General features: G+C 40.5%; 1 protein-coding gene across 1 annotated transcript; it reads left to right on the forward strand.

Annotated features, from left to right (window-relative positions):
* The first annotated feature begins 1,915 nt into the window (after nucleotides 1-1,915).
* On the forward strand, nucleotides 1,916-6,273 carry gatm (glycine amidinotransferase (L-arginine:glycine amidinotransferase)). Its single transcript, XM_080884744.1, has 9 exons — nucleotides 1,916-2,140; nucleotides 2,994-3,212; nucleotides 3,315-3,510; nucleotides 3,630-3,820; nucleotides 4,044-4,181; nucleotides 4,394-4,558; nucleotides 4,657-4,720; nucleotides 4,831-4,947; nucleotides 5,062-6,273. Exons 1-9 carry the CDS (start codon nucleotides 2,072-2,074, stop codon nucleotides 5,172-5,174), a joined length of 1,272 nt encoding a protein of 423 aa, XP_080740870.1. The 5' UTR covers nucleotides 1,916-2,071; the 3' UTR covers nucleotides 5,175-6,273.
* The last annotated feature ends 7,343 nt before the right edge of the window (nucleotides 6,274-13,616 follow it).

The following is a 13,616-nucleotide window of genomic DNA, read 5'->3' on the forward strand; positions in this document are numbered from 1 at the left end:
TCAGGGACTCGCTGTACTTTGTACACCAGCTGTGTATTTATCTGCTTCGTTCAGTGCTTTCCCTCACCTTTTTGATAATGAATGCATGAATGGAGCCTGACATGCCAATGCATTTCTAATACCTTGTCACAAAATTGTCTGTGACTTTTTTAGACTGGTAGATGATGCTGTCTCAAAGGGATAGAGGGGATTGGGGTGGGTATCTGAAGGCATCATCTTAGCATATCCTTTGGGCATCAGCCAGAGATTTTCATTTTTTTTTAGAGAGTGAGGTAATATCCGGGGTCACTGAGGTCTCCAGGTTGTGAAACTCGTGTGAGCACAGTCCAGGGAAGCATGTGGTGACCCAGCCAACCTCTTTGATTATGCCATCTCCTGTTTTCACACTTTTAGGAGCTTTGTGAATGACTGATTGATACTGATCTCAACAGGCATCTTGCAATTTTATTGCTTTTATAGACAGGAGTGTACGTGCGTTTGCGTCACGATCCTGGGTCTTTTGACCCAGCGTTTTGAGTTTTAGTTTATGTTTAAGCCCTTCAGGTTTTCTAAGTTCATTTTTTATCACGCCTAGGTTGTTCTAGTTCTTTGTTATTAGATTCCCCTTGTGTCTTCCACCCCTGTTAAGTCTCCCTTGCCCTTCGTGTGTTTCATGTCTCTGTCTTACGTTGTCAAGTTCAGGTTGTCATGTCTGCGTCTTATGTTTCCTGTTTTATTTTGAAGAGGTCTTGTGTTCCTTTGTTCATCGTGTCTAATGTTACTCTTCCACTGGGACGTCGTTATGTTCATGTGTGTCAGCTGTTTACCCCATGTGTTCCCACTTCTCTCATTAGCCTCCTGTGCGTATTTAGTCTGTGCGTTCTCATTCAGTCTTTGTCGGATCGTCTGTGTTGTTCTCATGCCAAGTCCTGCGTTCAGGTTTTCATATATATGCGCTCATTATCATTGCCATGTTTAGAGTTTTGTTTTTCTGTTTGCCAGGGTTTTTCATAGTTCGTGCTTCCTTTCTAGTTTACCCAGTTTAGGTTATTGCTTAGTTTGCATTGTTTTTGCCCTTTTATTTTGTACTGTTCTGTCTGCCTTAATAAACAGCTCATCATCAGTTAAGTTTGAGTTTTAGAATGTCTGCACCTGGGTCCACTATTCACACTCCACGCAGTTAGAGTCCGAACCGCAAAAGAAGCGCGTGTTCTCGGAAAAGTTGCAGGGGGTAAGCTGGCTTCAAACAAATGATGTGGTGCAGAATATGCCTTGAAAATCCCACTCTAGCGGACAAAAACAGTGCCTTTTATATGTACGCAAACGCGCGTTGCAACTTCTTATCTGGTGCGCGTCTTTTATTTGGACAGCGAATGCGCACCTGCGGCCCACTTATGTGCACCCCTGTTTATAGAGCATGCGCGACAAACTTAATCCTCTTAGCCGCTAAGAGTAGGACTGCTCTCAAGAGCTGGCAACAACGTACTAGTTTCACTTTGTTTAATTTAAAACGCTTTTCACTATTCGTGCCTTTATTTTGTAATTGGAACAATAAGCGGGGTTAAAAGATCTTTAAAAGGAGAATCATTTTAACCCTCGTTTAATAGCTGAATAAAATCTTAAATCAGTGGTGGGCTGCTTGCTTTATTTGTTTTTTGAGGCATTGTGTGCCGAAGCAAAGAAGATGCACCCCACTGCACTGCAGTACCAAAAATCGTTTTCATTTTTTTAAAATCATAATAATGCTCACACATGAGAATCTATATTTTTACAGATAACAAGTTTGCATCATGCACAAACCCGCTACAAGCCTGTAGTCAAAATAGCGCTTTTCAGATGTTCGCGGAAACTTTTAACGGCGCTGGTCCACCTGATAAGAATGTGCTGGCGTAAGGGATTGTGTTTCAGAAACGCGTTTTTCCTCAAGTCACGTTGCCCCACAACACAAAAGCGACCAATGGCCTAAGAGGCACGTAGTCCCACAGCTATAAAGTTGGCTTTGAGCTGAGGAGTCTTCATTCATGAGCATACTGAGAAGTGGATCCTGCGCTGCCGTTTGATTCCACTGACACACTCACTATTACGTTGGACAATGCTGCGAGTAAGATGCCTGAGAGGAGGTAGCAGGGGGGCCGAGGCTGCCCATCTGATCGGAGCAATGGTTGGTATTACGGTGGTTTAATGTCTTCTGTGTCTTTCTCTCGCGCTCGCTCACTCTCTCTTTTCTCTTAAGCAGCGTTTTTGTTATAAAGCACAAGTCAGTCAAAGCGAATAAACTGTGAAAATATGATTAAATTTGGCATTTCTCTTCACATCTGCCGCTGCACTTCATTGCTTTGTTCATTTGTTATTTGTCTAATTAATAGAAGCGCCGAAGCAGTCATAATGACCCCGTTTGGAGGAGACTGTGTTGCAGAAATGAAGCTGAGGGGATTTTTATTTTTTTTTTAAATCCAGTGCATAAATCGTAATTGCACCGATTATTTCCAAGAAATCTTCCTCCAGTGACTGGCGTGATTTTCTTAACTGCTGACAAAGCTTTTTTTCTGGTTGCCTGAGTGACAGTGAACAGCTGTTTGGCACAGATGCGCTCTCAAACTCAGTGACACTGAAGCTGTTCCCGAGCCAGCGGAGGCCACACTGTAGAGGCTATCGGTGGAGATAAGGCTTCTTAATAAAACGTGTACTTTGGCACCAAACCAATCAACCTCACGGAAGCTTTTTCGCTTTGAAACCCAAGGAGCCTGAATGTGTTATCGGTTAACACACAGATCAGCCGCTTTCTACGCGAGCTGGGGGCATTGAAATAAAAATAAAAATAAACACACCACTAAATAGGAACTTCATGTAGACCGATCTGTTACTGCACATAGTGTAAATATGTACTGAACTGATCCAAAAGGGGAAAACAAGATCTATTAAATCCAAAGATTTTATGCAAAAGTACATGAAATTTTTGTTCAGCAAAATATATATACAAAAAAAAAATCTTAATGTGTTTTCACTTCCATCAGCTTGGCCGGGCGTTGAACGGATGGGTGCAGAAGACCCTGCAAAGCACTTCAAGTGCAGCAGCTGCACAGCCACAGCATGTAGTTGAAGAGGAACATGTTACTGAGCCGGTTCCTCAGGAATGCCCAGTCTGCAGCTACAATGAATGGGACCCTCTGGAGGAGGTGATTGTGGGGCGAGCTGAAAATGCCCACGTGCCTCCCTTCACTGTGGAAGTGAAAGTAAGCAATGCTGTCAGAAGATGCTTTGACTCAAAGCATCCTTGTCATTTCTCTCAGCTGTCAGATTGACTCCATGTTGTTATGCTACAAACCTCTCATCAGGCTAACACATATGAGAAGTACTGGCCCTTCTACCAGAAGTATGGGGGCTGGTCTTTTCCTGCGGACCACTTGAAAAAAGCAGTTGCTGAGATCGAAGAAATGTGCAATATTCTGCGTCACGAGGGCGTCGTTGTGAAGAGGCCAGAACCCGTCGACTGGTCTGTGGAATACAAAACACCAGACTTCACCTCATCAGGTAAAAAGACAGAAATATGTGTGTGACAAATATGTGTGACATAAAGGTGTTAATGCATCACACTGCAGTTTATAAATGAGTCATTGTAAAGTAATTCTCTGCTGTTGACCCTCTTGTAGGAATGTATGCGGCCATGCCCAGAGACATCCTTTTAGTGGTGGGAAACGAGATCATCGAGGCTCCTATGGCGTGGAGGGCTCGTTTCTTTGAGTACCGAGCCTACAGACCTTTAATCAAGGAGTACTTCAGAAAAGGTGCAAAGTGGACCACTGCTCCTAAACCAACCATGGCCGACGATCTGTATGATCAGGTGAGGCCTTAGTTTGGGAGCTATAACATAGCCAGGTGGTCATTTCTCAAGGCAAGGACTTAAGTCAAAGTTGCATTAACACCTAAACAGCTTGTCTATGTTCTTTATAGCAAACCAAACCTCTTTGCATCAACTTTTTTATTGCTTTGTACATGATAGTGTGACAGCAGGCTATTCCTATATCTCAAAACGGGTGTAAATCCTTTTTATGTGTGCCTTTCAGGATTATCCCATCCGCACAGTGGAAGACAGGCACAAATTAGCTGCTCAGGGGAAGTTTGTGACCACGGAGCACGAGCCCTGCTTCGATGCTGCTGACTTTATTCGAGCTGGGACGGACCTCTTTGTTCAGAGGAGCCAGGTATGAAGGATATTTTGCTTATTTTATGACATCCTATGGGTGATATCTTCTGCTGAAATGGTAGTAAAATGCACAATAAACCCCCACACACGCATATATAGATCTCTCTTTTATCCATTGCACTTACAGAAAAAAAGAATGTTTCTCTGAATATGAATGTGAAGCTTGGATAAGCTCCTGAAACTTCTCCTTTCACACTGCTTTTTATTCAGGTTACAAACTACATGGGAATTGAGTGGATGCGCCGTCATCTGGCACCAACCTACAAGGTCCACATAATCTCCTTCAAAGACCCTAACCCCATGCACATTGATGCCACGTTTAACATCATCGGGCCAGGACTCGTGCTGTCAAACCCTGATCGCCCATGTCGCCAGGTACTGAAGTGCTGTGCTGCCCTCTTCTGGGTACACTTGTACACACCACCACCACAGAGTGGCCCAAACTTACCAGTGCTCTTTGTCTTTTCCCTCAGGTAGACATGTTCAAGAAGGCTGGCTGGACAGTTGTAAAACCACCAATACCTTTGATTCCCGATGGTGGGTACTCAAAGTAAAAATTATTTTCTTTCACTCACAAAAAAAAGATGATATTTAGATTTTTTTTTTTTTTTTTTACTGAAAAAAACCCCCACTCTCTTGCTGAGCAGACCACCCACTGTGGATGTCCTCCAAATGGCTGTCCATGAATGTCCTGATGCTGGATGAGAAGCGTGTCATGGTTGACGCCAATGAAACCAGCATTCAGAAAATGTTTGAGAACCTCGGTGAGCCTCTATAAGCACCCCCACCTTCACCACCTTATTTATTTTTAGTAAACTCAATTTCAGCAAAAAATAAGAAAAAATGCTCCATAACTGTGTGTGTGTGTTTAAATGCAGGTATCAAGACCATAAAGGTGAACATTCGCCATGCCAACTCCTTGGGTGGTGGCTTCCACTGCTGGACAACTGATGTCCGCCGCCGTGGTACCCTGCAGTCCTACTTTCACTAGCCTTGCCAGAAACAGGCAGTTTTATTGAGCTTTGAATATAAAGCCTCAGTCCGGAATCACTGCAATAATCCATTTTTTATTATCAGTCAGTTTTAACCCATCAGTCAACAAAGGCTGAAACTTTCCTAAACAAAAAGGCGATCTTTAAACCTATCTTTTTCTAAATGTGTATTCAGGTGTCGCCTGCTGAAACTCAAAGTTTTAATTCTTTAAACTGGCAAAAACAAATGATGGATAATAATAACGAAGACAGGTGGCACCGAAGCCTTTACCGGATTGTGTCTTTATATAGTAAACGAATATTTATGGATTGTTTTGATTTGACATTGCTGCACATCACAGTGCCTTTGCAGACAGCTTTGTTTGGAGACAATTAGAATATACTGGATAATCTCAATAGCAAAAAAATGAACATCACTTGAATCAGTGATCTCAATAATAACTGCATTTCTGGCCTGGCTGTTGTGAAGTTGAAGTTTTTATGGCTTTTACATCAAACGCCAAAGCTTTGAGGACAAGGTACAATTTGGTATGTGAATGTCATCAGACTAGGGCACAGGAGGAGGGAAGCCTCCTCATGAAACCTCAAAACCACAATCCTACCTTTTTCAAAAAGAAGAAACCAAAACATTTTTTTATTTAAATAAATGTACACAACTTTTACGTAGGTCATTAAACAATATTAACTTCAGTTTATTGAAAGAGGGGAAAAATGTTCTGTTTATATTTTCCGTATTCTTTATTGGATTTTCCCAACAATTCCCAAATGCATGAAAGTATGTGATCCATATCAGATTTTGTATACCTTTTTCCTCTGCTGTTTTCTCCTATTGCAAATCTGGGCCAGCTATATGCTAGTAGTCATTCTCACTAAAACTGCTTGGCTGCTTTTTGTGTCTTCAGGATGGAAGATGTTTTCTTGTGAAGATTTCTGTTTTTTTATTCCTTTGCCGCTGACAGGGTGGGATGTAAGGCATTAGCCTGTCTTGATATTTATTGTGAAACAATAAATTAAAGGGACATTGTGGCTCAGCAGAGGAATGCTAGTGGTGTTTTGTAATGTGCAATGTTAATAAATTAAAGCAAGTTGTGTGACACAGCTGTGATTCTGTATTTGTGTTTCCATCCATCCATCCATCCATCCATCCATCCATCCATCATGAGGGTACAGTCTGTCACAGGGCTAACACAGAGAGCTGGACAACCATTCGCTCTCACATAAGATAAAAAAAAGATATTTTATTAGTCCCACACGTGGGAAATTTGTTTTGTCACAGCAGGAAGTGGACAGTGCAAAAGTTATATAGCAAAAATTAGAATACAATAAGAATAAAATACTGTACAGAATAGAATAAAAATAAAATACTATATACAGTAGAATAAAATAGAATAAAATATACAATAGGATAAAAATAGAATACAAATTCTATTTACACCTGAGTAAAAATACAACTTCACACCTGCAGTTTAGATAATAACAAATTAAGATAACTTGAGCATATTTTTTGGACTGTGGGAGAAAAATCCCACGCAGGCACAGGGAGAGCATGCAAACTCCATTTTAATTATACATTATATTTTATTTGATATACCGGTACCTCCGATTATAAACTGGAGAGTATTGCAGTATTGCATATCTTAATCAACCGTCCACTGCACCAGTGTCAAGAGCCCATGCTGTAAAAGCTGACTGGTATTTTGGTAATACAAGTTAAAGATGCCTCACTGCAAATAAAAGTTCTGCAAAAAATCTTTTTACATAAGTGAATTTATAGGACTATTCTCAGCATGGAGTACTCCTTGTACCGTACTATGGGTCCCTTTTACATGTTCACCACGGATTAATGTGTTAGCGGCTTTAATGCCATCAGGGTCCTGAACGATGTTACAAAACACACAAGCAGTTTAAAAAGTGCTCTTGTGTTTTGAGTTGAAACTTTAACCGGTTAGATTCTCAAACATAGTTGGAGCATAAAGTGACTTAAAACTGAAAACTCCAAAAACAAACTTTTAACTGTACTGTAGTTACATGCAGTACTGTAGTTACATGCAGTACTGGAGCACATGCGTACTTTGTTACTGCTGATATCACACATTAGCTTGAGCAAAGAGGGCCACTAAGGGTAACACAAACCCGTGAACCTGGGACCCCTTCATCTGTTTGATAAATGGCACCGCAGTTTCCAGTGCATGTGGCACCACATTTACTGTAACACCTTTAAGTCTGTAAACATTAACCAGGCTGATTTGTCAGTGAGTGGAACATTGCATCATATATTATTATGTAAACCTGACTACTGCCAATAGAAACTACTGTAAAGGAAAAAAACATGATAATATCTGCTTTAGTCATTTATTCATTTACCTTAATTTAAAAGGCAGAATCTTGGAATATAACCATGAGCATGTTAGATTAACATTGTAGTTTGTGGACATTGGCACTGTCTTCTGTTAACTGCAGTTTTGTCTTTTAATATTGCATAAACTTTGTAATTAACTCATTCCTTTCTTTTATTCTTTTTTCGCTCGGGTTCAAATAAAAAGCCGGTGTTTTAAAATGTGTTCACCTCTCCGCGCTCTTCTTATGGGACTGAACAATGCTGTTACTGTGTAAGAAGTTTTAGATCTTAGCTAAATGGATAGCACTGCATGCAAAGTAGAACAAGTCATGAATTAAATATGTAATGGCCAATTTCAGCAAATGAAATTGTTTTCCTCAGCATGCAAGATATTTAAGGCATTACTTTTACACTGAGAAGATGACATAGTGACAAAGAACATCAGGTGCTTGGCTCTAACAGCCTGCGGCAGCAGGATCACATTTCCAGGTCGTCAACTGCTGTTCGTGATTAAAACACCCTCACTTTCAATCTAAGTACATTTATTACTCTCGAACTTTAAGACTGTTCAGTCTTTGTTTCAGCACGGCATGTGCAGCCTCTTCCCACCTCGTGCAAGATGGCAGGACCACCTCAATCTGAAGTCATTTGATGCTGACCCTGAACACCATTAAAGATCTTCAAGTAATCTCCTTTGATGTTTGGCAGTTGCTGTAATTGTGCTGTTAGGAGGCTAAATCCTCAATTTCCTCAATCTAGTTAACATTTTTAGGAACCGCTGCGTTTGACAACAAAGACAAGACAAAAAACAGTTTGTTTACCATCCACAGACATATCCTGACCATGTCCAGCTTTCTGACTTTACTAATTTGTCAATCATGTTGGATTCGTAACTGATTCACCTTTGTCTCAATGTGGTTTGGATCAAACTATCAGGCTGGACCTGGTGCCTGTGGTGAGACACACACATATTTTATAACAGGAGAGGTTTACTTCGAGCCAAGTCACTTCTCTATGCAGCTGCTCAACTGTGTGTCTTTTTTTCTGACCCTATGTAGACCCGTGCAGATGGGCTGCTTGTTTGTACAGCTGCCTAAATGAGCAACAGTGCAGCTGCCACTGCAACTGTCTCCAAACAGGAGAATTGATTGGGATGTTGTAATGATCAGGCTTCACTGTAAGCAGGAGCACAACACTCACCTCCTCAATTCCTCTTATCTGAGGACGAGTTTAGGCTCAGAAACAACCGGCTGCTCAGTTTATACTCGTCAAATACATAAAGCAGTGAAAATGTAAGATATCTCAGGAGCATGGGGGGGAGGGGGGGTATCCACAGTGGTGTAAATAGTACAAAATATCAGGAATATATGACATATTCTAATGGTCTCTGGTCCATCAGGATAGATATAAGTATTAACACTATTACATCTGAACAGCGACTTTAAAGTAAAATGTGAGAAAAAAGTAGTCTTAAATAACACAGGGAGGCAGCAAATCTCATGTCACTTGAGTGGTGGTTTAAGCGTCTTGTCTCTGCCGATAGCAGGTTTAACAGGTTAAAGTACTTTTTTGCATTTGCATCACCATAAATACTATGCATAACTCTTACTTATAATGGATGGCAACACTGCAGAGGTCAGGCTGAGTAAAAAGTAACTTTTTCAGGTGGCCGTGCACGCTCAGGAAAACACGCACACACATCGATTACATGCTTCTAAGGTGTCTGCAGACTGGAGAAAGTCTAAAAAGGTCAAAACTCCAGCAACACGTAGTAGTGGTGTATTGGACAACCTTATTGTGAAAGCATTTAATCAGGCTCACATGACACGTTACCCGATGAAGACAAGAGGAAAGATTAAAACCAAAACAACAGCATTGCAAGGAAACCCACTTCTGTGGCAGCCAGCACAGCTTTTTTTTTTTCAATGTGTTTTCAGCTCTGAGGGGCCCTTATTTGTCTAATGCACAAACCGAGAAGGTTGTAAAGCTTGCTAAGAAGGTTGCATACTCTCCTGTTTTCACCTTTTTAGTTAACTTTACCTTCTTTTAACTTTTTCTCATCATCCGATGGCCCCGACACAACCAAACACTAATGCGTGGATGAACATGTTAATATAGAGAATTATACCCAATTTCACGTGTGAATGACAAATGTGACCATGAGAAGCTGAAGCACTTTAGGAGCAGCCCTTGGTTGCACAGTCTAAATATAGGCTCAAGGTTGCACATGAAAAGAAGTCAAAACAATGTCTTAAAGCGTTCGCACCAGTGAACCGGCTGTAAGTACATAAGCATGTTGTTCAGTGAGCCTGATTATGTTTCGTCAGGCCGTGTCCATTTTTGGGGGACGTAAATGAAGTCCCCCATAATGTAAATCATTAAGCCATGGTTCAGGATGCCAGCTGTGATCGCTCTGCGTTTTCTTTTATATAGGAAGTTGGTTTGCTTGATATGCTGGAGAATTTATAAAATGGACTATAAAGAACAGGATTCATTCAGAAAACTGTCCTTAACCTGGAGAAGAAAAGATTTTTTGCTTTAAAGGTGTGCTTTAACAACTTCTTTCACTTTCACCACAAAGATTCTGCGAGTACAACACGTGAAGACAATAAATGATAAAGCAGTTTTCTCAGCATCTGAACATCCTGAGACGCAGCCGCCGAGCTGTCTCAGAATCACCTGAGGCATGATGCAGCTGAGCATTATTCCTCTGCCTTTTTAATATTATTGCCTGATAATATTCATGCTTTGTTTGGAAACTTGCATGGGTCAAAACGTAACCAGTTTCATTTAAATGCTTATTTTACAGGAGCTGCCAGTAGAGAGCAACAGAGCGCACTTTCCAATCTCTAGACAACCAAAAGATCCCTAAAAATGTTTCACTTGTGGTAAAAAGTTGGCCAACTGAAATACGTTATCTAAATATTTGGGCTACACTCCCAAAGTGACATAATAACTGGTCTGGAGAGATTCTCACTTCCTATTCTGATTTGATGTCCTAAAAACTAAAATAGTTTGTTAAGAAAACATGAACATTATCCTGGAAAATTAATCATTTTGGCGCCTCCTAGTGGAAGAATCGTGGAATAAATCTTTAGAGTCAAACGCACAGCCTTTCAGCAGATATCAGGCACTTACACAAAGTAATGTCGAGCATGAAATCAGTTGCAGTAAACCCATATGGCCCAAGTGGAGCAATTCTCAGTTCTTATTTAACATCTTTTACACACTTTACAAAGCCTCCAAAAAGTAACCTCTGCAAGGCTACACTTCCCATTTGAAATGATAAATGTTATGTCATAATAATCAAATCACTGACATGACTGGGCAGAAATTCATTTTCATTCATCGGTATTCTAGACCAACTTTAAACTTATCTCGAAAGATAAACATAAATGTCAGACTATGTTTTTAACATATTTTTTTTTAGCCTGTTTTCTTTTGCTTACAGGAGCCGCCTCTAATGTTATGGTGTGTTGTCGCTTTAGTGTCGTCACTGTGAGATAAATCATTGCTTGAGGGGCGTGTAAGTATGTAATGCCGTTATGAAAACTAATGAAATGAATTATGAAATAAAATTTCACAACAATTTTGCTAGCTGGTCTATTATTCAGAAACCGGTGATTGATTTAAGTGATTATTAACTCTGTGTTATTGTTGTTGTTTTAATTTACTTAATGCACCTTAGTGTCTCAATCCTTGAATATAACATGGATATATCAGTTTTAAAAAGCTGCAAAATATCAATAAGGTTAGAGTAACAGAGGTTTCCTTGGTGTTACTGCCTGACTCGCTGGCCACTTCATTAGGTATACTTGTTCAAGTGCTTGTTAATGAAAATATGTAATCAGCCAATCTCTTGGCAGCAAATCAGTTCCCCCAGGCATGCAGACATGGTCATGATAACATGCTTAAGTACAAACTGAGAATCAAAATGAGGAAGAGAGGTTATTTAAGTGACTGAATGTGGCATGGTAGAGAAACTGTTGATCTGCTGGGATTTTCCCACAAGGCCATCTACACATCTACATGGTCTTAAAAAGAGAAAAAAAAATGCCTTGTTGATCCCAGAGGTCAGAGGAGAATGGCCAGACTGTTTTGTACAGACAGGAACAAGAAAATAAGCAATCGTTTCAGTCGAGGTACGCAGAAGAGCATCTCTGAACATGCAGCACCTCAAACCTTGAAGCAGATGGGCTACAGCAGCAGAAGACCACATCGGCCTCTTCTGTCAGATGAAAACAGTAAACTGAAGCTACGAACTGGACAACTGAAGATTGGAAAAATGTTGCCTGGTCTGATGGCATTGTGGTGGTGGTGTAATGGTGTCGGGGATTGCTGCTTGCCACACCTTGGCCCTGTTAGTAACATATAGCGCCATTTTTACTGTATAGCCAGTATTATACACCACCATGTTCTGATGGCTGCTTCCAGCAGGATAACACACCATGTCGCCAAGCTCAAATCATCTCGTTTCTTAAATATGACAAGGAGTTCTCTGCGCTCAAACGGCCTCCACAGTCACCAGATCTCAATCAGCAGCAACCGTGAGATGCTATCATGCTAATGTGGACTAATATTTCTGAGGAATGTTTTCAGCACTTTGTTAAATCTGTAGCATGAAGAATGAAAGCACCTCTGACGTGAAGAATGAAAGCACCTCTGACCCCAAAAGGGAGCTGTGGTATTAGCAAGGTGTGCCTAATAAAGTGGCCAGTGAGTGTGCTACCACGCTGAATGGAATCACATGATGTCTAAGATGAGTTAACTCGACAGATATAAAATGCAAAAAGGAATTTTGCTCCTTGAGCAACGCACAGTCGCTGACAACCTCAGGACTTTAGCATGTAGACAAAACACGCAGTTTAACAGTGAAGCAAACGTAAAGAAATGACAGCCTCACTGTCCTACGATGTCCCGGCTAAAGCATGTGGCAGCACAAAGTACAATGGTGATAACTGAGAGCCAAACATGCATAAATAAGAGAAGTGTAAATAAGGTAAAGTAAACATGTCATCTCTTCATGAATAATGCAGCCACTGTTACTGACAGCTTATAAAGAACTGAGCATGATCTGTCACCGGATTCATTTATGTGCTCTCATCTGTCAAATCTCTGACATAGATTTATATAACACTTACATTCTTCACATTGCTTTTTTTTCTCCTTTTTTTATTGAGGCTGTAAACCATTTGAGGCTGGGTTTTGTTTGTGGGCCATGCCTTAAGGAAACTGAGCAAACTCTTATAATATGCTGCACAAAAAAAAAGCTCCAAAAAGCAATTGATGGTTTTAATATTGAATCTGTGATAGAGTGCAATACAGCCATGTTCTAGCATTATAGCATTTTGTGGCTCTGGGACAGCTTTTAGCCTGTTGAAGCTCACTGTCATCAAAGGCAACACAGACACAGACTGAACTATGTTAAAGGGGAACGCTGCCAATTTTACACATAGAACGCAATTTACTTGTCATGGGGAGGACTATTATGAGTATGTGTCAGGGCCTTTCCTAAGGCTAAGAAAACACGTGTGAAGCCAAGTTTATCTGAGAGTATTTTTTAATAAAGTCTGCAGTCGGCACACTCAAAGGCACCCAGTTTAAATGATGGGTGTGTATAGGGAAATGTTTCTACTGAAAGGATGCTATTGGTGGTTTATAGGAAATGTCTTCTTCTTATGATGTACTGCGAGCCCACCAACTTAGCACAACTGCTAATACTTTTATTGTCTGCATCTTGCTCATTTTCAGCTGAACAGTGTCAGTTATTGGACTCTGGCTACTGCCCTCCTTCTTATTCTTCACGTGCAACAAATCTCCACTGAAACATTTGTTATTTAGAGCAGCACATCTCGTCTAAATTTAGCTATCCACTTATAAACACTGCACATAAGTAAACAATGATTTTTCTTCTTCTTTTTTGCAGGCCCTCTGTCTGAAGCAAGAGGTTGTCAGTGGTGATTAAATGCAAAGAAACTAAATATAAAAATGTTTCAGCTTTTGAGGACAGACTAACACACTAACTGACAGCTCTTCCTCCTCATTCTTCTTCCTCTTTTAGTTATCATTTTCATGCAGATGGCAGAAACGTTCCTTTAATACT

The sequence above is a fragment of the Rhamphochromis sp. 'chilingali' genome (assembly GCF_963969265.1).
Source record: "Rhamphochromis sp. 'chilingali' genome assembly, chromosome: 6".
Lineage (NCBI taxonomy): Eukaryota > Metazoa > Chordata > Actinopteri > Cichliformes > Cichlidae > Rhamphochromis > Rhamphochromis sp. 'chilingali'.

Excerpts from the sequence above, each read along its gene's own strand:
- gatm (XM_080884744.1), top strand. The coding sequence starts at position 2,072 with ATGCTGCGAGTAAGATGCCTGAGAGGAGGTAGCAGGGGGGCCGAGGCT. Across the intron at positions 4,721-4,830 it reads AATACCTTTGATTCCCGATG|ACCACCCACTGTGGATGTCC; the intron begins GTGGGTACTCAA and ends CTTGCTGAGCAG. Across the intron at positions 4,948-5,061 it reads GAAAATGTTTGAGAACCTCG|GTATCAAGACCATAAAGGTG; the intron begins GTGAGCCTCTAT and ends GTTTAAATGCAG.